The sequence below is a fragment of the Anthonomus grandis genome, chromosome 5 (assembly GCF_022605725.1).
Source record: "Anthonomus grandis grandis chromosome 5, icAntGran1.3, whole genome shotgun sequence".
In the NCBI taxonomy this organism is placed as follows: domain Eukaryota; kingdom Metazoa; phylum Arthropoda; class Insecta; order Coleoptera; family Curculionidae; genus Anthonomus; species Anthonomus grandis.
In genome coordinates, this window is record NC_065550.1 from 27271145 (window position 1) to 27297284 (window position 26140).

At 34.0% G+C, this 26140-nt stretch overlaps 1 protein-coding gene across 3 annotated transcripts; it reads left to right on the top strand.

Moving 5' to 3' along the window:
• The first annotated feature begins 504 nt into the window (after window positions 1–504).
• On the top strand, window positions 505–5995 carry LOC126736514 (40S ribosomal protein S11). 3 transcript variants are annotated; one of them, XM_050440901.1, is made up of 5 exons: window positions 528–554; window positions 798–920; window positions 968–1084; window positions 5432–5637; window positions 5830–5995. In XM_050440901.1, exons 1-5 carry the CDS (start codon window positions 543–545, stop codon window positions 5951–5953), a joined length of 582 nt encoding a protein of 193 aa, XP_050296858.1. In that variant the 5' UTR covers window positions 528–542; the 3' UTR covers window positions 5954–5995. The 3 variants fall into 3 exon arrangements, with proteins under 3 accessions (XP_050296857.1, XP_050296856.1, XP_050296858.1); XM_050440900.1 differs by lacking the exon at window positions 798–920 and having other exon boundaries at window positions 505–554; XM_050440899.1 differs by lacking the exon at window positions 968–1084 and having other exon boundaries at window positions 513–554.
• The last annotated feature ends 20145 nt before the right edge of the window (window positions 5996–26140 follow it).

Here is a 26140-nt window from a genome sequence, read left to right on the forward strand (position 1 = left end):
TGATATTATTAAAACTGTCAAAGAGATTCTAAGAAAATCAACCGAAGCGTTTCCGAAGGTTTAAGTAATCGAACGGCAACCTGCGACTTACCGATACATTTTTGATTAACCGGTTAATTCAACCGGTGAATTCTGAAAAGTGCCCTAGTTTTACCATAATTTATGGAATGTTAAGAAACGTCAAAAACATTTATATATCAGGAACTTTTAAATATATATGAATTAAAAAATCAGGGCAGTCAATTATTCTATTTACAATTTGACGTAAAAAAGTCATCTCAAGGTTTACTCTTCTCATTAGTGTGTAAAAAGTGAAACTATATAAACCCTGCGAAGTGTGTAAAGTGAGTATTTTACTTGACTATGACACCAAAAATTAGAATATTGACTTCACCAAAGTAACAGCTGCGATATAGTATATAAAGCCCGTCCCTGTAATGTTTCCCATTTTCCCTAATGTCAAAAATGTCAATGTCAAAGTCACTGTCATTAGTTCGCCCCAAGCGGAATTCTTTTGCATTAGTTCTTTTTACAGTGTCAACATGGCGGATCAAGTATGTACTTTAGAAATTTTCGTATTTTTTATTAATATTTAGCTATTTAAACATCTTCATTGCATATTTTTATAAATTATAACATACTTCAAGGTTTCCTAATTTAATATAGATAATTTTCTGGTAACTTAGACTTATATTAAATATAGAAATGAGTTTTCCCTATACCGACCAGAGCATCGCACGTGGTTCGCCTCTACTCCTAACTTTCTCAGTTTAAAAACCTTTTTAATGTTTTTGTAGACAGAAAGAGCCTTCCAGAGACAACCAACGATCTTTTTGAACCGCAAAAAGGGCGCGGGTGGTAAGAAGAAATCGCTCCGATACCACCGCGAAGTTGGGTTAGGGTTCAAAACACCTAGAGAGGTAAATGCTTTATTACTTAACTAATTTAGTTTTTTTTGTTTATCTAGACCGAGCGCGCTTTCCAAAAACAACCCACGGTTTTTCTTAACCCCAAACAAGCCAGCAAAAAGAAGGTTGTAAGGTTATCAAGGAATGTAGGGCTCGGGTTCAAAACCCCTAGAGAGGTAACAAATATTTAAACGGGTATAATTTGGTTGGTGGCTTTGGAGTTTGGAAACTTGGTGGTATTTGGTGATTAGTTAATATTTAGGTGGTGTAAATGATCTATAATTTGAATTTAGGGAAGTGATGCAATTTCTGTGCTTTCTTGCCTTCAAAAGTGTTAACTTACCTCCATGTATATAAATCTTCCCTATTAAAACACATTATTTAACTAAAATTTATTATATTTGCTATTTTTAATCCTTAATTATTGCTTGCTCAGCAATCAATCTGTTGTCTATATGTGTAACTACTAGAGACTGCATATTATAATATGGCATTATTTATTGGATCTTATTGGTTATATTTTTTGGACTATTTATAGTTCGAGACAATAATTTGGGCCAATTTAGAGGCTTAAAGAGGTGTGATACAATGTCTTTTGATTTATCATTAGGATTTTATAGTATTGGGCATTTTTGTTAAATATAACAGTTTATAGTAAGAATACAAATTTTTCAAGATTGGCTCAGTTGAGTCCTAGACTAGGTTTCAATTTAACCATATATCTATAAATCATATTATTCCATTAAATTCTCATCAGTCCATTTTTTACTAAAAACATACATAATATATATAGTCTTTGTTCTGGTTATATTTTTTGGACTGTTTAAAGTTTGAATCAATAATTTGGTCCAGTTTAGAGAGGAGTAATATAATTTCTATGCTTTCTTGCCTTTTGATTTTCATCATTAGTATTTTATGTTATTGGGCATTTTTGCAAAATATAACAGTTTATAGATAAATTTTTGAAATTGGATCAGTACCTAAAATCCTAGACTAGGCTTTAATTTACCTCATATATCTCTCTAAGAAGACCTACCTCTGCCCTAATAAAACACATTATTTCATTCAAATTTATTGTAATTACTATTTTTAATCTTCAATTATTGCTTGCTCAGTAAATGTTGTGTCTATATGGCTTTATTTGTTTAGGAGAACATATAGATGTACAATATTGTGGTCAAATGTTTATCTGATCTTATTGATATCATCGGTTATAATTTTTGACTGTTTCTAGTTTAAATCAATAATTTGACCCAATATTGACCATCTAGATCTAAGGAATCAAATTCAATACAAATTAATAAAGTTATTGTTGGGTCTAACACCAATATTTAGCTAAGTACATTTTCATACTAACATATTATGGTGGCGTTTGTGTCTTGTTGGGTTACTGGTTATTAAATACATTATAAATCATTCAAAATTTTCCTATAATTTTAAATGTAACAGGCTCATCTATGAGTGCTTAGAAGAAGCTAATTTTGAAATGTTTCATTAAAGTAAAATTCTGTGTAAAGTCAATGAATCTAACTTACAAACTACAAGTGTTTTCTTTAAACTTAATACCAATATAGCATTTTTGAATTGTGAGGGATGAGTAAAAAAAAAACAGTATTTGCCTACCTTTGTGTCATAATTTTACTTGTTTCCATGATATGAACTATTTGATGAATTATTTATTCGTAATACCCAATTTTATAAAAAAAAATTAAACTAAACAATTTTCAAGTAGCCAAAATTAAATTGGCAAATTCAAAGCTTAGTAAAATAAAAATAAGTATAGAAAGTTTAAAGGGTTTTATTCAATAATGCGTTGTATAGCCTCTATTTCTTCTCACTTCCACCAACCTTTTGGGCATTGACCTAATTAAATTGTCAATATAGGACGTGTCAATGGATATCCAGCATGCCTTCAAAGCTTCAAAAAGTTCTTGTTTATTTTTGAAATTTTTACATCGCAAATGACGATCAATGTAATCCCAAATGTTCTCGATCGGATTTAGGTCTGGTGACTGTGACGGCCATACATGAAACGATCCATCGTGCCTTCTGTCAAGTGTAGTGGACCCATCCCATAGCCCGAAAACACCCCCACACCATCACGGAACCACCTCCATGCTTGACTGTGGACACCGTATATTTGGGATCATACCTTTGGTTCACAGGAGGCCTAACATATCTTGCCATCTGAATTAATCAAATTGAACCTTGATTCATCACTAAAAATAATCTTTTCGGAGACTGTCCAGTGACTATGTTCTCGGGCAAATCTCAATCGCGCCCGCACGTTTTTTTAGCAGTGGCTTCTTTGCAGGGCGTCTTGTTTTTAAATCACTATATTAAAGTCTCATTTTAATGGTATGACAACTAACTGAACCCATACATTCTTCCAAATGTAGCTTGATCTCTTTTGAAGTTGCGAATGGGTCAAGTTTTGCCTTTTTCAAAATTAATTTGTCAACACGACTAGTGGTCTTCTTTGGTCGGCCAGTTTTTTTTAGAGGAACAACACTTCCATGGAGATTAAAATTTTTTTATTATTTGACTTACTGTTGCCCTCAAAAGAGAAAATTTGCGAGCAATATCCGCCTGTTTAACCCCTTTCCGGTAATCGTATCTTAATATCGATCGGATTATTCGCATCTTAATATCGATCGATAAAGTTATACCACGTGGCATTGTGAATATTTTTCAAAACTAATTGTAAGGCAAGTCAAATCAACAGAAACCAACGCATAAAACTCAGAGACTGAATAAATATGTTGTTTGTCAATCCAATTTTGGCCACCTAGCAACAAAAATTATTGGAATTTGATAAAAAAATATTGAGAAAAACTGCAAGCAATAAAAATCTATGGAATTTGTTTCTTCAAACTATGTTGTTTACATTCCTGAACACTAATTATCTCAACCGGTTTTTTATGTACTTTTCAATGTTTTCATGCAAGTAGAACCTCATAATTACTTCCTTTTTACTGGTGTTCAGTTTCAATGCAGTTTTTTTGGAGCAACCTCTCAATTACTAAAAATATCATTATCACTTTTAATTAGTGATTGTTTGCTAACATATTGATAAATCTTCCCTTCAACATAATTGATATAAAAAAAAATAAATATTAAATCCAAAGATGTAACTTTGTGGTATATCATACATTTATGCTTTGGTCTATTTGTACATACTGCATACACATTTTACATATTTGTACCAGATATCAATTCTGGCATTTGTTAAATATTTTTCAAACCATTTTGTGGCTTTTTAAAACCATGGGTTTTCACTGTTTTAAAGCCTCTCAAACATAACTACAACATATTTTTTATTAAATCAAATGATTTATGTTCATTGAATACATACAGTAGTGGAAAAAAGTATGAAAACTTCTTAAGATGATTAGTACATTTGGCTTCTGCCCATTATTAAAGTCTAGACATTTGTGGAATATGAGTTAAATTTATATTTATTTTTTTAGAAGCAAAATTTTCTATTCTGATTTTAAAAACTTTGGAAAACAAGTTATAAATATAATAAAATAAAAAACACTTTTTTTTAATACCTTGTAGAATATCATTTAATCAAGACTTCCTGGCCTTTTCTAGGCATAGAGTCAACCAATTTTTGAAGAGTTTCTAGAGGAATTTGTGACCACTCTGATTTTATAATATTAAACAATTGCTTTGATTTTTATTATCAGGAGAGGTCTGAATCTATCGGTCTAAGATGTCCCAAAGATGTTCAATGGGATTTAAGTCTAGAGATTAATATGGCCATTCAAGTGCAGTTATGTTTTTCTCGTAAAACCAATCTTTTACTACCTTGGAAGAAGGTTTCAAATCAATGTCTTGTTGAAAAATCCACCACAATGGCATATCTTCTGCACACAGTAGTTCTTTAAGTGACATTCCTACATTTTAACAGCAGTTTTTAAAAGGTTTCTGACAAATGTTTTGTTTATTCATAGGAACATTATTAAAAGTTTCCATGCTTTTTTTCTACTGTTGTATGTATCAAAGTTATCACTACTATTAAACAGGCAAAGAAAAACAAAAATAGACACTCAAATAAATTCTGTCAGAGTAAAAATATATTTATTATCAGTTTTTGTTTCCATTTCAACATTAAGGAATTGGTAAAATGCAAGTTAAACATACATGCAGCCTTCTTTACATTACTTGCAACTATTTAATGTAAAGGCTATTTCAAGAATTGAGATTATTCGTGGGTGCTTATAACACATTTTAGGAGGAATATATTTGGCACTACATCTATTATATATGACACTCATCTATTATATACTTTTTTTTTATTTTGTACTGGAAATATCTTCCTTGTATTTTAAATATGTTCACAATTTAAATGTTTCAAGTACAATTCATTAACGAACACACCAACATTTAATACATAAGATGTATGCACATCTGACATGAATTTTATACATTTTACCAGATGGTTTTAAAGAGCAAATAATAAATGCCTTATTTAAGTCCTAATACCATGTTAACTTTACTGTTTTAATTCCCCAAAGGCCATCGAAGGTCACTACATCGACAAAAAATGCCCATTCACCGGCAACGTGTCGATCCGAGGCCGTATCCTCACCGGAGTCGTCCAGAAAATGAAAATGCAGAGGACCATCGTCATCCGCCGTGATTACCTCCATTACATCCGGAAATACAACCGTTTCGAAAAGAGGCACAGGAACATGTCCGTGCATCTTTCTCCTTGCTTCAGGTAAACAACAAAACATTTTGGATTTTGAACTTAGTCAATGTAGTCTAAGTAGTTTCTTTGGGTTTAATAATTGAGAATAAAAACCGTTTTATGAACCGTTGGTTCTTATTTGCCAATCCAACCCACCCCAAAGAAATGATGGCATTAAGTTTTTAAAAGATTCTCTGATATTCATATTAATTTCTCTTGCAGGGACGTTGAAATCGGAGATGTAGTGACGATCGGCGAATGCAGACCACTTTCCAAAACTGTTAGATTTAACGTATTAAAAGTTACGAAGGGCAGTAGCGCAAAGAAGAGCTTCAAGAAATTCTAAGTACATATAGATTATGTAATACATTCTTCTTTTTTTAAGTTATATGTTGTTTTATTTCGACCGAAGCAATACCAACTAAACAAGTAAATATTTTACATATAGGAAGCAGACAAATCATACATTTGCGATGGCACTGGCATAAAACGTTGTTAATGCTTTCTCTGATGGACTAATTACTGTTTCTGGATTGGATTACTTGACGTACTTTTTATGAAGCTAAAAATAAGACTTAATCATCCAGCATATTTGCTCATTTGCCTTCCTCATACTTCGGTTGTAATTTGCCTTTTATTGAACCAAATTGCGAAACATTGCAGCTTTGTCTTTATCATCAGATGTATACTCGGACTTCTCGACAAGTTGGACCAATGTCATTAATAAAAGAGTATAGGGGGTGTCATGAATGTCGTTATAAAATTCTTTATTTCAAATATGTACGTTCAAGTATATAAAAGCAAATTACAGTTATGTGAAGGCAAGAGCATAAAAACATCTAAAATAATAATATAAACGAACTGCAAGACTTTCTTACAAATTATGTTCTATTCTAGATCTAACAGGCTGCACTTAAAAAATGTGCAGTGAGCTTTAAAAAAGATCAAGTGGATTTTTATTCAAAACGATCAATGATCTTAATTAATGACATGTTAGAACCATAATCGTACGATTATATTCGATTTTAAATATTTCAGGTATACTGAAGGTACAAGGGAATTTTAAGATTAATATTGTTAAATAGAGACAGACAATTTACAGAATCATTTTTGGTCATGCATTTTTCCTCTGGATGATGTTCACCTGTATGTGAAATCTCTGAATTTATATACGTTGTACTCCATTATCCGAAGTTCTGTTGAATGCACATTTATTAGAAGGGGTATATTTCTCCTTGAAAGCAAGAATTATTTATGTATAATATATACCGTAAATATTTTAAAACCAACTCCAAATTTTCCTTAAAAAAATCGACAGCCAGTAAGCACATAAGTCTTATTCTTGGATTAGCAATATCAGCGTTGCAAATAGAGTTGGTCATCATGGATAATCAAATTAATGTAACAAAAAATACTTCCAAAACATAGATCCTAAATAATGTTTAAATAAACCAAATTAGAAATTATAGGAACTACAAACATAAGAAATAAATACAAGAGATTAGGAAATATAATTATTTATAAAGGAATATTATGTGAGAAATGAGAATGCAGTACACAAAATAAAGTTCTTTTTGTTTATTATTTACTATTTATAATCAATAAACACTGATTAAACCAAAACGTTTACACGAGAACAAGTTGTGACGTCAATGTAGTTGTTTGGCGTATAAAAACCAAGGATAACCGCGGTAATTACCAATAAATTGTGGTTATCCGCCTAAAATCGGTTAATGAAAAATCTTTACATGGTCCAAATACAAAACCAAGCTTCTCCAGAGCTTTGGTAGTTATCGCTGAGTACTGGTCTTTAAATGATGAAATTCTTATAAGTTCCATTTGTTAATATTCAGAGATAAATGGTTAATGTATGTCCACTTTATAAAGATATAGCTTCTTCCTCTGATTTTATTATTTCGAGAAGTTTTAGGTCATCTGCAAGTAGTACCTAGGCTGCTAAAGAAAGTAAAGTTTTGCTTACGTCATCTAATAAAAACGTTAAACAAAAAAGGCGACGGATGAACACCCTGAGGTACTCCAGATGTGACTTCTATATTTTTTGAGCAAAATTATCTAATTTTGCATTCTACAAGTCAGAAAACTTTTCAGCTATGTTGACAGGTTTTCAGAGATTTTATTTTGTCAAACAGTCTGTGGTCAACTCTATCAAATGTTTTGGAGAAATCGTTACAAATAGAATCGAAGGCATTGAACAAAGCTGTCTCATTTACAACAAAATTAGTGACTGTGGATCGGTTGGTAATAAACCCGACAAACTGAGCGACCTGACTACATTCCCCTGACTTAAAAATTGAACTAAGAAAACGTAATCTAATTTTATTTAATTATAGCGTTCGTTGTTAAAAAGATTAACGAAGGTAAAAGATCTTGCTTGCATGGCATTATTTTAAATCGCGAATTATCATTTGCACTACATATTGAAAGTATCCATACAAAAAACATATAGAATTTTAGGTTTTATTACTACATTCAGTGTTGATTTTATTTATTTATTTATTTATTTTGTACACTACTTAACAGGAAAATTCTCCAATTACAAAGCAGGAGAACAAATCTTAAGTATTAAAATAGGTATTAATAACTAACAATAATTCATTTATTTACTAAAACAAAAACTTGAACTGAACCATGAAGCACATGTCTTTTATTAAGAAAGATTTTTTTATTTTCAAGCGACTTAAGTGAATCAAACGTACCTATGTTTCACAAATTGTTTTAATGTCAATAACAGAAAATAAAGAATCTGCGTTGATGTTAAACGCGTTTGTGTTAGTGGTTTTGGGACTAAAAGACTTTTACAAAAACTCTGAGAATCAGTTATCATAGACGATAACATTTGGTATCCAAGTAAAACAAGAGCCTTTGGAGTTTATGCATGTCCACAATCTGTTTGGATCCTCTCTGATTTGTTGTTGAGTTTCGATTACATATTGTTAATGTACTGCAGCAATATCACTTGTAATTTTTGCTCCTTAAAGTGAAAACTCTTGGTATGCGAGAATGTCTTGATTGTGTAAATTTTTTTCATGTTCTGTACTTACGTCTTGTTTTGTTCATTGATACAATCTATTTTAGAGTATGCTTGCCGTATTTAGTCTCCCTGCTGTTATAAATCTCATATTGATGCCATTCAAAGAATATAAGATAATTTCGTAAGAAATTGCATCTTAAAACCTTAGTTTTTAAAATTATGGATATACTGACTATATAAGTTCATTTTATCTATGTTATCGATAGACACGCTCGAACTAAGACGACTCAAGGCTGACTTATGTTTCATTTTTCAATTACTGTATATATCAATTGATTGTAATTATTTTACTCCTTACTTGCCCCAATTTCTTGTTTACATGATTAAAGAAAAAAATAATAAAAGAAAATTTATCATTTACAAATGACTCAGTGGTAAGATTAGCTGGAGTATGTTGAATCTGGATAAATTCTTGCCCAATGTTGACAAAGTAAGAATAAAAATATTCACATATGTATGTCCTTGGCATTTCTATCTTTCCATTATTTGTTACTAGACATTTCACTTCTTCCCTGCAGTTACTTGCATTAGTATTTTTATTTAAACCTGATTTATGACCCTTCAGGCCTTCTTTGGGTTGCCTTGGGCTTCGTTAAATTCTTTATTAAAAAAAGTTAATTAAGATTGTTTGATCAGCGATGTACATTTTTTTTGGCACTCTTACGGTATTTACAAATAAGTTATTATGCTCCAGGTAAACGTACGAAATTCGTGAAAGCTCCTATGTCGAATATTCACTTTCTTAATCTGCCTGTATATATATTTTAAATTTACAACACCTTGTGGTTTTAAATTTAAAATAGGATGAAATAATTTAAACGGAAACAATTAAATTCCTATTAAATAAAAAATAACAGAATTATCTTATATAAGTAAATCAATAAGAGTCTAAGAATCATTGACCTCTTTACTTCTCATCAGACTTTGTGGGAGACCCTACTACATAGTATATACATAAACTCGTACCCACCCTATCTATTCTTTAAAACCCAGCTTGCATGAATAATCATAATTATGTTGAAATTAATACTGTATATTAATCGAAAAAAAAAGACGAGGCACACTATTCAGGCCGTGAAGAAGACAATGTGTTGTTCGATTACTCCGCGGCCCATCCTTTCTTTATTAACCTAACCTGGCCTGAATGGGCACTCCTCAATAAGGGTGTGAACGTGGCGCGGTGTCACTCGCCAAAATTATTATTATCAGATATGGGTGCATCATCTTCCCATCGGAATTATTTCTTGTTTTTGCTGTTCGGATTGTATGGACTTAATGTGTTGAAGTAAGGAAAATATAAGTTGAGTTGTACAGTATAGCATTTTATGGCTGTATTGTACTGCTTCATCTTAAAGATATTCAGCATTTGATCTTTTATAGTAAATCTACTGAAATAAATGTCTTACTTGAAAATTCTCTATATGAATTTTTACCTCTACAGGGAGCATCATCAAAAAGGAGAGATACAAGTTATCTTTTTTTAAGTGGAATAATAAAGGATATTAACCCTAATGGTTTTTAAAAGTCTGGATAAATTTTCAACACTATTTCTAAATATATACTGTAACGTTTTTAACCGATCGTTAGGTTTGAACTAAAACAGTCGATGCACAAAAATAGAGAACTGTACTGTGAATATTTATAAATAAATATTTATTTACAGTGTATTTATTTACAACTTTTTATGTCAATTTAAAAATCGCGCCAATATTCCGACTTGTACCTTAAATACTCGCCTGACCATGGTTCCGGAAGATTCGTTAACCTTCCACGGGTCTCCAGAGATGTCGTGCGGTGTTCCCGCTTGCATCACCGCGATAATGCCGAAATGACGAAGAACAGCTGATATTTGCTGGGTTGTCAATATGGTTACGTTGCCAACTCCCCATATAAGCTCATTTCGTCCCGAAATGATCTTAAAGATGGTGGATGTTGATATCGGCATAAGGTTCCTTTCTTGCAACAGGATCTCTCGTAGAAATAACAATCCATGCTTTTCTTTAGAGAACGACGTTAAGGAATATTATTATTGTTATAACAGCACACCAGATATTGCGGACAGGTTATCAAGTCCGCATACCAGTTTGAAAATTGCAAGGCTTCTCAGATACTGTATATAGCTAGAGCAGTAAACAGGACTATATTCATTCTACCATGCTATCTGACTGCGGGTGTAATGCAGTAATTCTTGTTTTCTTGATTTCAAGCATCCTATAGATATTCTGGAATAAGCTGGATTCAAAATGTCGCCCTTGTTCGGAATGTAGCTCCAAAGGAACACCGAATCGGCAGACCCATTCCTTTATTAAGGCATCGGCGATAGTGGAAGCTTTTTCGTTTGGTAGAGAGTATGCATCAGTTCATTTGCTAGTACATCATGAGCACGATGTACCTATGCTTTACCTCTGAGTCAAAAAACGGACCGGCAACCTCAACAGCAATTCTTTCAAAGGGACTTTCCACATTTTACTGACGCATCAAAGCGTTCTGCTTTCTCGGCGGCCCATTACTTGTACATACAACGCAGTTCCTGCACCAGTAAAATCTATTCCTCATTTTTTCTAGGGTGTTTCTGATTCCAAGTTGTTCTCCTGACACACCGGCATAGATTTCCTCCAGTAACTCCGAAATCTGACATTAAGACACAACGATTTGCCTTCTTTCCTCTTTGCCATCGTGGTCAGCCATTTTCTTGCGCAAGAGTCCATCTTCCAAAATTAGAAAGTTCCATTGGGCGCAATATAATTTAACATTGGGAGAATACTTAACAACTTCTTCCCAAGTATGTTTTTTTTTATTCAGGTTAGGACTAACTGGATATCGGAATCTTCCTCTTCGTCTCTTATAAGAGCCCCATTTTGCTAAGTTTCATCGACGGCGATGGTTGTTAACAACTTTTTTCACTTTTCTTTACTTTTGAAGGCCTGATGGAAACAACTTTAAGAGGACTGTCCTAGAAAACTTGTCTGGTTTACCGTGATGACATATGGTGGTAATAAAATAGTTGAGGACTACATGAAAAATCTAGAAGAAGTGTTTCTGAGGCTACTAGGTTCTGGACTAAAGTTGAGCCCAAAGAAATGTCATCTATTTTAAAGAGCTTTGTCAAGGAATTGCTGGAGTTATAGTTGCTGTTGATGAGGCAAATGTCGAGAATGTCAAAGATTGGTTAGTTCTCAATGATAAGCATAAGCTACACAGCTTCTTGGGCTTATGCACTTACTACCAATGCTATATAGAGGGATGTATAATGGCAATCTTTGTAGTCTTCTTGACAATATCTTCATAATGGGACATCTCGATTTCCCTGGATTCTCCCTGCGTGTTCAGGGTCAAAGTTAAACTCTGCTGTTCAGTGCAAAAAAAAATTTAAGGTGTATGCCAACCGCGTGCACCGAACTTCCTCCCACAGAGGTACTTGTAGAAGTGCTCTGTCGTTTTGACAACAGCTATTAGCTCTAAGCGAGTGATGCAATAGTTAAACTCTGACTTGCACAGCGTCTTATTAAAATAGCCAATAACTTTTACTTCTTGGCCATCCTGAATTTGGGAGAGCTCGGCTGCTATGCCCACATTGCTAGCATAGGTAGACATTTTCCTTCAGATAAGGGATAGCTCAGGATAGGTGTGCTTGTCAAAGCCTCTTTTATGTGATCAAAAGCTTCCTGAATTTTCGTTCTCCTTTTGTCAGCATGGTCAATGTGTTTGCGATTTTGGCAAATCCTTCTACATAGCATTCATAGTAAAGGAATTAGTCCAAGAAGTTGCGTAACTCATACTTGTCTTTAGGAACTAGCGAATCTTTGACAGTCTGGATCTTTGCCTTGTGAACCGCAAGTCTTTGACTGGCAACGACGCGACCCATATACTACACTTTGAAATAGATTACTTTTCTTTGGGCTCAACTTTAGTCCAAAACCTCGTAGCCACAGTAAAACATTTCATCTAGAAGTTTTTTATTTAGTTTCTCTATTTTTCATGTGGTCATCAATAAGTCTTTCAGAACAGTCCTCTTAAAATCGTTTCCATTAGGCCCTGAAAAGTGGCAAAAGCATTGCACTCTTCAAATGGCATCACGTTAAATTGCCATAATCCCGCACCCACGTCTTTTCCCAATCTTCAGGGTTCAATTCAACTTACCAGATCTAGCCAGGGTGTTTAAAGTGTCATTAATAAAAAGAAGAGGATAGGTGTCCTTTTTAGTCACGTTATTAGGCTGCTGGTAAGCTTGGCAGAATCTGTCTTTCTGAACCGTCTTTCTTCTTCACCAGTACCACCGATGAAGACCATGGACTAATTCTGTGACGTCTTCCTTGGCCATACTCTCAACAATGTTATCAGGCTGCTATCTCTTGGCCAGTGGTATTCTTCGAGCTATCTACCGGATGGTTCTGCTGGTATACGTCGGCCCTTTCTTTCTTCTCAGTATCAAAAACGTTTTTGATATCTACAAACCAAATGCCTGAGCCTCCTTCTTTGACCTGGCCTTAGATCGATGCCTGACGACGATACCAGGTTTTCTAATTCTTTCGGAATGGATTCCGAGTTGATGACCACAGCCGCAATTTGTCGAAGTATTGCTGAAACTGCAAAGCTCAAGTCCTAACTACGTGCCCTTCGATAATTATTGACACTCATTTTCCTCAGAGAAATACTCGTTTCAGTACGTACAAGGGTCTTTCCGATTGCCAACCCTCGACCATCAGATTTGTCATGCATTGCAGGTTCGAACATCACTATTTCACTTCAGCTTTCTATTAGCACCGCCTCTGTTCTTCATATTTAAATTATCCCTACAATCAGGAGTTTATACATAACACATCTCTCTTTCATCACAATTTCTCGATGAACAGTTTGGCTTTGTTGCTGGTCGTTCAACAGATCTAAATCTTCTAACCTTTGCTAATTTACTGGCTAGTTCCCTGGAGGAAGGTTTTACGGTCCATGCCTTGTACATACATAGATTTCTCTAAGGCATTCGATATCGATCTAGGTTTCACATTTGATAGCCGTTCAAGTTATATACCCCACATTTCTGAAATCACTTTCAATCAAATGTTAGACTTTATCAAAAGATGTTGTAGAGATTTTCAGAGCACTGACTCCTTTCGGCTGCTTTATTGTTACTTTGTGCGACTTAACTTGGAATATGGTTTATGTGTCAAGTATTGTATAAGTCAAGAAGGTTTTAATGATATTCTCCATTCCTGTAATTAACTCATGCTTGCAACTTTCGGCGAATATTACTATTCATATACCATCAAGACAGACCCGTTAAGCTATTTCCTTTCGTAGCTCCACACATATGAGCAACTACGGCTTTAAATCCATTCTAATGTAAGTAAACTTCTTTGATGCACCTGTCAGACTATGAAAAAATATTAAAGCGTTTGTATCATGAATTTCATTCTTTTCCTTCGTCTTGTGTACTAAATAATACCTAAATTTTTATGTACTACAAAATCATAAATAAAAAAAAAGTATCAATTCTAGTTGTGTTTGTGATGCATTTTCAATAGGCGATGTATAAGTGATAATAAATCATGTGATGTAGACCTCTATGTGATTGGTATGATGTTGAAGTCTTGTCTGTGCGATGTTATCATGTTAAAATGGTTACTTTAAATTCATTACATGAGTTTGTCTTCTTTTTCTAATAACAGCTTACCACATAGTTGTTAAGTTGTATTGTATAACTTGTGTTGTATTGGCATATACTTTATATTAGATTAGGCATGCAATTGTGATTTTAATTCAATTTGTTTTTTGTAATATTGCTGGCTTTTTTCCCGTTGAATAAATAAATACATTTCCTGACATAAAAATGACAAGGGTAACAAAGACAATAATAAAAATGTACGGTGCAGTATCGCTAATTATGGTAGCCAATGAAAACCGACGTGATTGATTATTTCTGGATATAATGTAATTCAAATAATTGATGCCCTAAATGTCATGCTAATAAAAATAGTAATACTATGAATTTTCTATATCGTTAGGGCTTTTTTACTAAAGAAAATGTTCAAAAATACCCTAAATTAATTTTTGTTATGATTATGTATGTGATGTTACAGATCTCTGCGAAAATTGTAATCCGCTCATTATAAATTGGCCTCTTATAATCGACCTTTTTACAACTAAACAAATTGTATAAATTATGATTGTTTTTAGGACAAATTACCAACAAATGGTCGTTTCATAAGCTTCATTAAACCCAAATAGCCCGAGGAACAGACTGGAAAATATCAGGTGTGTGCACCTTGCATCTAAATCAGGCCCGAGCCCGGTGTCTGGTAAATCCCTGACATTTGAAAGGTTGAGTGCGCTCTCGAATCATCACGATATAGAGCGAAAAATGTCAATGGTTTTGTTATTACAACCTAATAACCAAAGGTCACTGTTACCACCTACCTATGTATAATTTATTCGTTAAATATATAGTTATATACAGTCGCTGTTTTTTGTAGAATTACCTAAGAACAACAGTTAAACTCTCGTTACTTCGGGTTGCCTTTTTATGGCTTGCTTGCAATTCGACAGTTCTATAAATTCAAAATGGCGGATGAGCGCCATTTTGGAAATGGAATATGTTCATTCATAATTAATAATGATCAATGTGTGAACGTTGTCGTCTCTTTTACATATAAATTTGCTTGCAGAATAATTTATGCAAGACGAAAACCGTTCAACCACCTTCCTTTCCTTGACAACTAATCAACCGTTCGAGAAAAGTTGATAAATTAATAATGCATTGTACTTCCCGACGATGCATTTTGAACACGTCTAAAAACAAAAGACGGACGGAATGATAATACGTTTTAAGTTAACGGGTTTTTTCTTCATTTCGAATACAGAATGGCATAAACTTATAAGGGATATGCAACAAGAAGGTCGTTAATATGCATTTATGTTAATGGGAAATGCGAATTAATGAATTAACTTCGTGGGTTAGATGGTAAAGTCGTATTTATATGGTTTTGTTGTACTCAAAGCGGTCGCTACGAATGGCAGTTAACAGTGACGTGGATTAAAAAAAGAGCGCGAAATTTTCAAACAGGCCATTTGGATTTTACCACGGATATGTTATTCCTCGGCTTTTATTCTATGAGACTCGTAGCCTTGACAGATAAAATCGGTTAATGACAAGTAAGTAACCATCTTTAACCGGGAAAACGGTTCTGGTTACAGTTACTTATTAGGGTTCTCTCTCTTTTTCGTGCTTACTGAGTGCCCTAAAGAAGATGGTTAAGGCAATTCAAACCACTTTCGCTACTCTCGTCTTTAGTATACGTATACTGAGCAAGTTCTATTTGTACAGCACGAACTTAATAAATATACCTGGACTGCCAATTAAATGGAAAGTAAATGACCACTACTAAGTGGCCGCCATTTTGCGTGATTGTGTCCTTTCGATGTTGGTCACTCTGACACATTTCAGTTGTGCCAATAGTAGGGAAACAAGACAATGAAAGAATTTAAGATAGTTGCGTTAGATCTGAGATTTTTCCTGTACTTCTTTAAATTTCATTATGATTTACGAAAGAAAGTAATCCTCACATAAATTAAGACAAAGTTTCAATTAACTTGGGATGCATGCACTTTAAAATATTTGTTTTATTATGCTGATAAACTTGAATCTTATAAATCGTAATACCATAAAAATTACCGTCATCTAGGGTGAATTCGGACGATTTTCCGGTATTTTTCCAAATAGCAGCTACACTTAATTTTTTAAAAATCTCAAAAAAATAAATAAATTTCTTATTTCTTTTGTCGATTCATTCCACACAAGAAAAAAAATATATTCTCATTTCTTAATATATTTTTTTTAACCTAAATAGTGTCTGAATTCACCCCTGTGTGGGGTGAACTTGGACACCTATTGTTTTTTGCCTGTATTCGAATTTTGATATGCATTGGGGTGTAGTCGGACACAAAAATTGAAAATAAAAAGTTTCCCACATCTCTAGATGAAAAAATATTTTTTTTGGATATGAGGCAAACACAATAATTGAGAAACATAAGATATATTCATAAGCATTTGTTCACAAAATAAATAAAACAAACTTCTTTGTTAACTGAAAAAATATTCTCACAAGAAATAAAAAAAACATATTATTTAATTATTATAATAATATATTATTCTAAAAAGTGCTTATATTACCCGGATATTTAAATTGGTATCGGCCCCTTCGTGCGTCTTTTACAGATCTGAGAACAAGCGTTAGTTGACGTCTTTCAATGACACTTTCATCTTTAGTTTGGGGGTAAATATAATAATCTCCCATCTTGGAAGATTTGTGCTTTCTCAGAAAATAAACCATATATGTATCTTGATCCAAAACTTCCTTGACACAGGCGACATAGTTTTTTATTGTCTTTAAGTTGGTCAATTTTACTATGACAAAGGTGTCAGTTGTTATAATTGCGGCTTTTGGATCCTCAAAAGCACCCTGGACTTCGTTAATATTTCCGCTTTGATTATTTTCTCCATCAAGTTCATTTTCTTTTTCGCTTTCACCATCAAATCGTTCATCGGCTTCATCCTCATTTGACAGATCTAGTTCATATGATGAATCTGATGATGAAGAGGAGATCCTTCTGTTTGGATGTTGTATAGCTTTTCCGGGAGCCACATTGAGCTTTTTGCCCCTTCTACGCGTCGGTTCTTCAGTAAATCGTTTATCTTGAAGTAAGCCAATGAACGTTTCAGACTATTCATCAGGAACATCATCCTGAGCGTTTGGAACTGGAATTTTGTTTAACACTATCTCCGGATTCAAGGGAAAGATTCCACATGCTCAAAATCCCGACTTGATGGTCTGCTGCATTGTAGGTTCCATGGCAGTTAATGTGGTTTTAAAAACTCTGGGAAACTCTGATTTAGGAATACATCCCTTATTTTGTAATTTTCAATCTGTTAATGCAGCCCGCCATTTTTTCTTCAATGGGGAAAAAAATGCCACGTCTAAGGGTTGAAGAAGGTGCGTAGAATTTGGCGAAAATAGAACGAATCTTATATTAAATCTTTCACATTCCTCAAGAACATGTAAAGACACATGGCTTGACAGATTGTCCCCTATTATTATTTTTGGGCCTTGGAGATTTTTCAAATCTGGCAACGTAATATTATCAAACCAGTCTTCAAAGGTGAAAGTAGAAAGCGCCTTCTACTCCCCCTTCCACCCACGTGGGATATAAATGTGTAGCTTTATAAACTGTGTAAGGCGGTAGTAATTGGCCAGATGCAGAAATAGCCATCATGATAGAGATGCTGCTTTTACTTGAATCCATTATTCTCTCCGCTCGTTTTGAGCCTTTACGATACAACACTTTAACACGACCCGGGTCATCACTCATGTTAGTTTCATCGTAATTGACGATGTTCGTATCTGGCACTCCCTCCAACGTGTCCCTCAAATTCGAAAAATATTCCACAATAGTTTCTCTATTCACGTTTGCTCTGACACGTTTAATGTTTTGTGCGAGTCGCTCAGTTAGATGCTTGTTTCGATTCAAAAAACAATAAAATCACTCTTGCCCTGGCATATTATCTCGGAACTTCGCTATCCTCATTCCCTTACGATCCAAATAGCTCTTGACAACGTGTGGTATATCGGATCGTGTGAGGGGAAAGCCCCATTCACCAAATTTTTGAATTCCCTCTGCCAAAAATCTTTCATCCTCTGCCGAGAGTGCAGTTTGCCCACCTTGTTTTTTATTATGCTTATTTTTTAGCTTATCGCTGATGGTTGATTTCGGAATCATATAGGTTTCTGAAGCATCACGAATAGACGTTCTGCCCCGTCGAACATCCTCTAGGGCCCGTTCCAAGGTCTCTGGCGTATAGTTCATAAACTGGACACCGAGTTTCTTCACATATTTACGTGGCAGGGCTGTCCGAATTCACCCCACCTAGTGACAAATTTTAAAGTTAATCCCCTAAACGAAAAAACCAAGGCCAAAAGTCACAATGTTTTTATGCTAAATTGTTGTTTATATAATACTTTTCAACTATTGTTAAAAAATGCACATTCAAATATTTCCTATTTCTCCCACCAGAAGTTTATTTCTATGGTATAGAGAAAAGGCAAAACATAAACAAATATTTGAAGTCATAAAATTAATACTCACCTTAAGTTGAATTGTTTTTACACTGTGAATACTGTGAACTACATGCATACTTAGTCGTGTCTAAACGTCGACTGACGTGAAAATCTAAACAATGTTACCGACAGGAATATTCTTGCGCACAAACGCATTATGTCCGAATTCTCCCCTATTGTCCGAATTCACCCCAGATCACGGTACGATCTTCATTTAAATTTTTGCTTGTGTTTCTTTAACGAACTAAGTTAAATAAGTTATCACCAACATTAGCGGTAAATACCCAATGCTTAGATCCACCGGCGATCTTCTGGCTTACGTCACACACTTGTGGACGGAGGCCATGGAGAAGCACGGCGAGTCCCGCTCAGTCGCTCTTAACATTTCCAAGGCATTTGACAGAGTGTGGCATGAGGGACTAGTAACCAAGCTCTCCTCAATCGGCATACGGAACTCATTATTGAATTGGATCAAAAGTTTTCTTGAACAACGAACAATCCAAGTAGCCGTCGATGGATACCTCTCCGACAAATTTAACATTACCGCTGGAGTCCCTCAAGGATGCATTCTACCCCCCACCCTTTTCTTGATATATATCAACGATTTGATAGGAACCACTGTCAATCCAATCTACAGCTTTGCAGATGATAGCACACTTATTTCCACATTTAAGTCCGCCAAACCAACGACAGCCGCAAGTTCTCAGAATCTTAGGTAGCAACAAGTAGTAACAACGATATTAGAGCAATCTTGGAGTGGGGCGGTTTCAATTTTAACGCTAAAAAAATGCAGGCTGCAGTATTTACGATGAAGACTAACCTTGGTGGCCCGGAGCTGGTTATGGCAGGGAAAACATTGCCAATGAAATCATCTTTACATCAGGAGTCGAGGTCACCAACAGTGTGTCCTGGCATGACCACGTTGCCGAGGTCGCCAGGGCGGCTTCCAAAAAACTCGGAGTGCTTTTCAAAACGAAAAAACTGTATACACCAGAACAGCTGCTGACTCTTTATAAAGCTCAAATACGCCATTTTCTTGATATTGCTCGCATGTCTGGAGCTCTGCACCCAAGCATAGTTTAAACCTGCTGGATTCTATACAGAAGAGAGCTATTCATCTTATCGACAAACCAGAACTGACAAAGAGTCTGGATAGTCTGGAGCACAGGAGAAAGGTGGCTGATCTCTGTTTATTCTATCGTTATTATCACGGTAAGTTCTCCTCTGAGCTGGCAGGCCTGATTCCACCCAGGGCTGTTCCGGCAAGAAGGACGCGTCTAGCAGTTGCGGCTCATCAACATCGAGTCCACCTGCCTACCCCAAGGACGTCGCTGTATCGGGACACATTCATCTTCTTTGTGGAACGGGCTTCCACCTCACATATTTCCCGACGCATACAAGCTACAGCGATTCAAGATAAACGCCCACAAATATCTTCGCGCAAGCACCACTCCAAGAGTGACATAGAACTTTCCTCTTGTGCTTGTGTTTACCATAAAAAAAAACTGCCTAGTAGTTTTTCATTTTTGGTTAAATGGTTATTTGAAATGCCAAAACATCCTTAAAAAAATAATAAAAATAAAGTCTGAGATTAGGAAATATGATTATTTATATCGTGTCGAGTCGTAATTTTAGAATCTCAATGATGGTTTAAAAACAACGCCAATGAAAAAAATTAATTTAGTTCGCATCGTCAATTTCATTACCGTTATTTAATATATTTTTTGTTGGCAACACTGAAAATGTTCAGAGTGACCAACATCAAAAGGACACAACCACTATAAAAATGGCGGCCACCAGGCAGCGGTCATTTTTGGGTATGGTGGCCATATGCATTAGCAGTTCAGGTATATTTATTAAGTTCGTGTTCTACATACACACTTCACTGTGTAGTGAGGTTAGGGGTGTTCAGTTATCAGCACACTAATCTGCTTTTCCCATGAAACATCTGGCATTATTCAGTCTGGTTATAGGCGTGAATAGGTTTAGCTAACAATCGGTTAAGGGTAGGAAGGGCTTTAAAGCTTACAACTCTAAAAGGAAAAGAAATGACAAAACAGACTCTTTATTAGAGTTGCTAGACTGAAATAAAGCAATGTTTGTGACGTGATTATAGTTGCCACTTGGTTGAAGGGATAAATATCATGATCTCGGGCCAGGTTGTAAGTTCTCAGTTTGGAACGTTTGAATCATTTTTGAATATTTTTGGGTATAAGAAAATCAATATTTATCGTAATATTCATAATACGTATTTGCCATGATAAAAATAATACAAACGAGAGAAAAATAACATAATTAATAAAACATAAAATAAACTTTATAACAACCATTATAAAGGCATATTCAAGCGAGTCTCTCGGTTATAGCTGTCAATGTTAGAAGTGTCAAAAAGTAAAGTAGATATCTATGAAATGAAGCTATAAACGGCTTATTGTATGAATAGTCTAACTACTAAATAGTCTAAAATAGTCAACAGTAAGCTTGTTAAAGAGCATGGCTTTTATTAGTTAAATAAAATGTTAAAGATTTTCATGACATAACTCTTGTAACTGAGGGATGTGCATCGATGGTTCGGACGAACATCTATATTAGCAACACCCTTATAGCCAGTTGGATGGCCAACCTTCGTAAGGAGACAGCGTTCTAAGAAGAAGAAACCTCAAACTCCTTTTTTGCATTTACCGTAGAAAAAGAAAACATATTCTTAAGGGGAGAATTTTTTAGAAAAGCTATAATTTCATTAATTTTCTATGACTGTATTGTGGCTTGCCTGCAAATATAAATTAATGTATAGGCAACACTGTTAACAGTGTTAGACTTAGCCGCTCCTCAACTAACCTATAAAATACACGGGAGACTTATCTCAATGGTTATGGAATATGTACGTCAATTGTCAAGTGGCGCCACTCGATATTCGGGATATTTTTCCTTTTGTGTCCCCTAAGGTCCCTCAGGAGACGGTTATGGTCTAAGGTGCTATGACTATTCAAATCAATTTCTGTGTCCTTGCCTCTGATATATGTATATTGAGCAAGGGGATCTATTTCAATCTTCTACACCCACGTCCCACTGTATAGTGAGGTTACGGGTTCTCAGTTTCGAGGCACTGGATACCAGTGTAAATGTAAATAGGATAAGATGGATACAATCACCGGGTAGGGGTGGGAAGGAGTTCGGGAACTGATTTAAAAGGAAAGAAAAAGAGAAAGAACAACCACGTGTTGACTGGATGAAAGGTGACGCGGAAGTCCGTCATTTTTATTTGACAAGTGACATCTGCATTGAGGCCTAATGGCATAGTACATACGTGCAGTCATATATGTATAAATTACCTTACTATTTATACATATATACGTGTATGCATGCGTGGTATTTATACATATATGCGTGCAGTGGAGGACCACAAAGCAACCACTAATAGAGAGGTTTTCTGCATGTTACGCTTGGAAAAAGCTTAGCGCCGCCTGTGGTTGGGCCGGTAACTTCAACATTCGGCCGGAAATTTGAATTGCTCAGCACTTAAGTTGGAAAATCATTAAAACTAATTTTATTCCCACTTTTAATTTTTTTTTAATATGTTTTTTTAATTAATTTTCAAAAATACATAAAAATCTAACAGGTAGAATGTTACTAAAGTGTGGTAACGCCGCTGCTTGCCTGCTACCTGTTTCTGTTAAGAGACCCCACTAAACTGTGCTTCAGGACTTTAATATTCAATTTTCAAAACTATAAAGTGTATATATTATTTGGTAGCTCGGCAATAATGATTAAAACTGGAATTTCGGTCCCTGATGGTGTACCACGTTTTCTTAATGGGGGGTCCCGGCCAGCGGTGAAATTCGCGGAAATATTTGGTAATGAAAAATGGTTCTAAATTAGGACTTAAACGGCTTTTGTCACGCAAAAGTTATGAGATATTGTTCTTCGTGTTGTAAAAAGACAATAAGAAACAAAAAAAATCAGAATGTCCTAAAATATATATAAGCATTCCAGGAATATTTTGGGATACAGATAGTCCGCAATCTAAAACCCATTTTGTTCTCTTTCTATGTGGTTGACAAAATTTGCTTCTAGAGTATTGTAGTAAGTTTTTTCCTCTTCTAAGCTTGTAAAAGCCATTTTCTTGTTTTCTTAAAAAGTTGCTCAACTTTTCATCTTCTTCCAGGCAGTTGAAGTAAATTTTTCCATCCAGTCCTTCAGGCTTGACAAAGCTATTTTTTTTTAATTTCTAAGTATTTGATCAACTTTTGATCTTCTTCCAGGCGGTTGAAGTAAGGTTTTTTCCTTTTCCAGACTTCTAAAAGTAATTTTCTAGTTTTTCTAAGTAATTGATTAAAATTTTGAATTTCTTTCAGGCTATACGCAATTTTCCTGATTTTCGGCCCCTTGAAGGCCATTTTGTTATTTTTTCAAATTATTGAGCAAGTTTTGATCTTGTTCCTGGCAGTTAAAGTAAGTTTTTTCCTCTTTTAGGCTTTTAAAAGCTATTCAGCCTTTCTAACGTCATAGTGATCCAGTCTTTTTAAGTAGTTGATAAAATTTGATATTCTTTCAGGCAGTTATACTCAGTTTTTGCTTTTGCAGGCCTCTCAAAGCCATTGTGTTATCTTTTTAAAATTTTGAGCAAATTTTTATCTTCTTCCAAGCAGTTAAAGTCAATCATCCCCTTTTACAGGTTCCTGAAAGCCATTTTATTTTCTTTCTGACACTTAAAGTCATTTTTTCCCCTGTCCAAATCCAAGATTTCTTAACGATTGCTATGAATCTACTCAGTAATTAATTTCAATTAAAAGTGGCTGAGTATACAACCACTGCTATAATAATCAATATTAACCTGAGACTTGTATGATAAATTTTTAATCAATTCCAGGACGATTTTGCATTAAAATAACTACCTACTACTTCATTGATTCCAGAGGTTCTTAATTAATTTTTTATGTCGTCACTGCAAATCGTACAATGAGGCGGTAAAACGTAAAACTTCAAAGGATTTGGCAATATTTAACTATAGTGAACCAATACCATGGTACAAAACATTCAAATAAATAAATATTTTTTGAATAAAAGATTTTAAGAGGAATAGGGTGAAGGGAAGGGGTACAATTACGAAGGCGAGTCTTTAAAGAATAATTTCATTATTCCATGATATTTTTCTTCAGAATGGTGAAAATGTGCTGCGAGAAGGAAAAAATATGCCTGAACAAAAACTGCCTTAACAATCCAAATTGTCAACCTAGAATTATGTTTTTACCGTCAAATCCATCCTCAGAGAGTCCTCTATATTACAGCTGACAAATTATTAAAATATTTTGAGTAAAAATCTTAATAATGTATTTTGATTTTGAAAATGGATGAAAGTTTCAACATTTATAATAAATGAAACACATTGATGAATAAATATTTTAATGAATGCGTGACAGCCTTAAGGAGAAATCAACAATTACTTTATCAACTGCCTGGAAGAAATCTGACAACTATAGGTAAATCTTAAGTGCCATTCTTGTCAGTTGTCATAGAAAATCAAAATCACGTGACAAATTTTTGAACTATTTGCTAAAAAAGAGTAACTGTCAGAAAATGACAACTATTTTTAAATTTCTTCCAAGCAAACAAAATGGCAAATAAGTTCAACGGCAACTTCTTTTCAATGAGTATATAATTAAGCATCTGGTATCTCTTATGAGAATAAGGATATACTTAATTCTCAGGAAGTGTTCTATATGATTCTGAAAGAATAATGTAAATATCTAAAGTAGTTCCTAAATTCTGCTCACAAATCTGCACTAATAAACAAAAATCTTGATGTTACAATTTGAGTTTCAAAAACCTGAAATCTGGTGGTTCTTGGACCTTAATCGACAAAATTGCCTCTAACTCAGAAAATTTTTAGGGTACAACAAACGTTTATTTATGAAATTATTGAGTAAAAAAACGGTACTTCTTGGATTAAAACCCATTTAAGCTTATTCTAATTATTTTATATAAATCTACGCAATAATATCGAGAATTTGATATGAAAATCGTGAAAAAAAAATCTATCCAAAACTGCCATGACTACCTAAATCCTCAACCCAGGCAGCCGTTTCCACCCTCAAATCCATCCTCAAGAACTATTCTATATGAATCTGAAAAAATAATAAAAATATCTTAAGTAGTTCCGAAATTTTGCTCACAAATGTCCACTAATGAACAAAAATCCTTATGTTACAATTTGCGTTTCAAAAACTGCAAATTTGGTGGTTCTTGGACCTTGGCTTCAAAAATTGCCTTTAACTCAAAGCATGCTTCACGTAATATAGAAAATATTGGGAAAGAAATGGCGTTTTCTGTTTCCTGAATGAATAAATTTTTTGTGCTTCACTAAGAGACTCTAATCATAGAGGTACATTCCCTGAATCATATGTGCTATGAGGGTACCTAAATATAAAAAAAACAATACTTTTTCAAAAAAAAAACCTTTAACGATCACATTATAAAAATACAAACATCACGACTGTTTGGCTTAATCATACTAACTAACTCGCGGTATGGCTCGATTCTAATACCAAAATGAGCGGATGATAATGAAAATTAGATCCTAATTATATATTTTGACTTTAGATCGTGGCCTGGTGAGCGTTCGATAATATTCTATAATGCCCGATAGTCAACTGGGTATATATACTCGTATAAATATATAAAATTGCTTCGTCGTGAAGTCTTTTTATAGGAACTAACATATACAGGGTGTCTTAAAGAGGTCGTACTAAGCCTCGGATAATATTAGACATTCCAGGGATATGCCCAATAAAAATTAGCAAATTGATGGTATATCTGACTAAAGTATTTATATAAATTTAAAAAGATAACAAATAGTAAATATCAATAAATGGTGGTTTTCTATAATAATTTTTATTAAAAAAAAAGCTAAAAAGAAGTAATTTAAAGTCACAAAAAATATTTAAAATTTAAAAATAATTAAATCAATAAATATTTAGTTGAAAAAAGGCAAACTGAGATGCTCAAACAATATTTCTTATTTTTGGTTATTCATTTATTGTTAAATTTTAATTCAAAACACCTTCAGAAGATAAATTGACACTAATGGAGTAAATAAATCTCAAATATTAAAAAAACTATATCAAGAAAAAAAGATATATCTTTTTAGTGAATAGTGAATAGTGAATAGTTATTTTAATTTTATTGCATATGTTTCCTTTTAATTTTGTTTATATCTTAACTAAAAAAATAAAAAAACTATTAAATTTTTACAACAATTTTAATACGGCGAATTAATTAAATTTAAAAAAAAAATTTATTGGTCAAAGATTTAAAAAAATTAGTAACTTAGTTAAAATTTAAAAAGAAACCAACTAGTTATTTTAATTTGTTTTTT

Excerpts from the sequence above, each read along its gene's own strand:
- LOC126736514 (XM_050440901.1), top strand. Across the intron at positions 1,085-5,431 it reads GGTTCAAAACCCCTAGAGAG|GCCATCGAAGGTCACTACAT; the intron begins GTAACAAATATT and ends AATTCCCCAAAG. Across the intron at positions 5,638-5,829 it reads CATCTTTCTCCTTGCTTCAG|GGACGTTGAAATCGGAGATG; the intron begins GTAAACAACAAA and ends TTTCTCTTGCAG.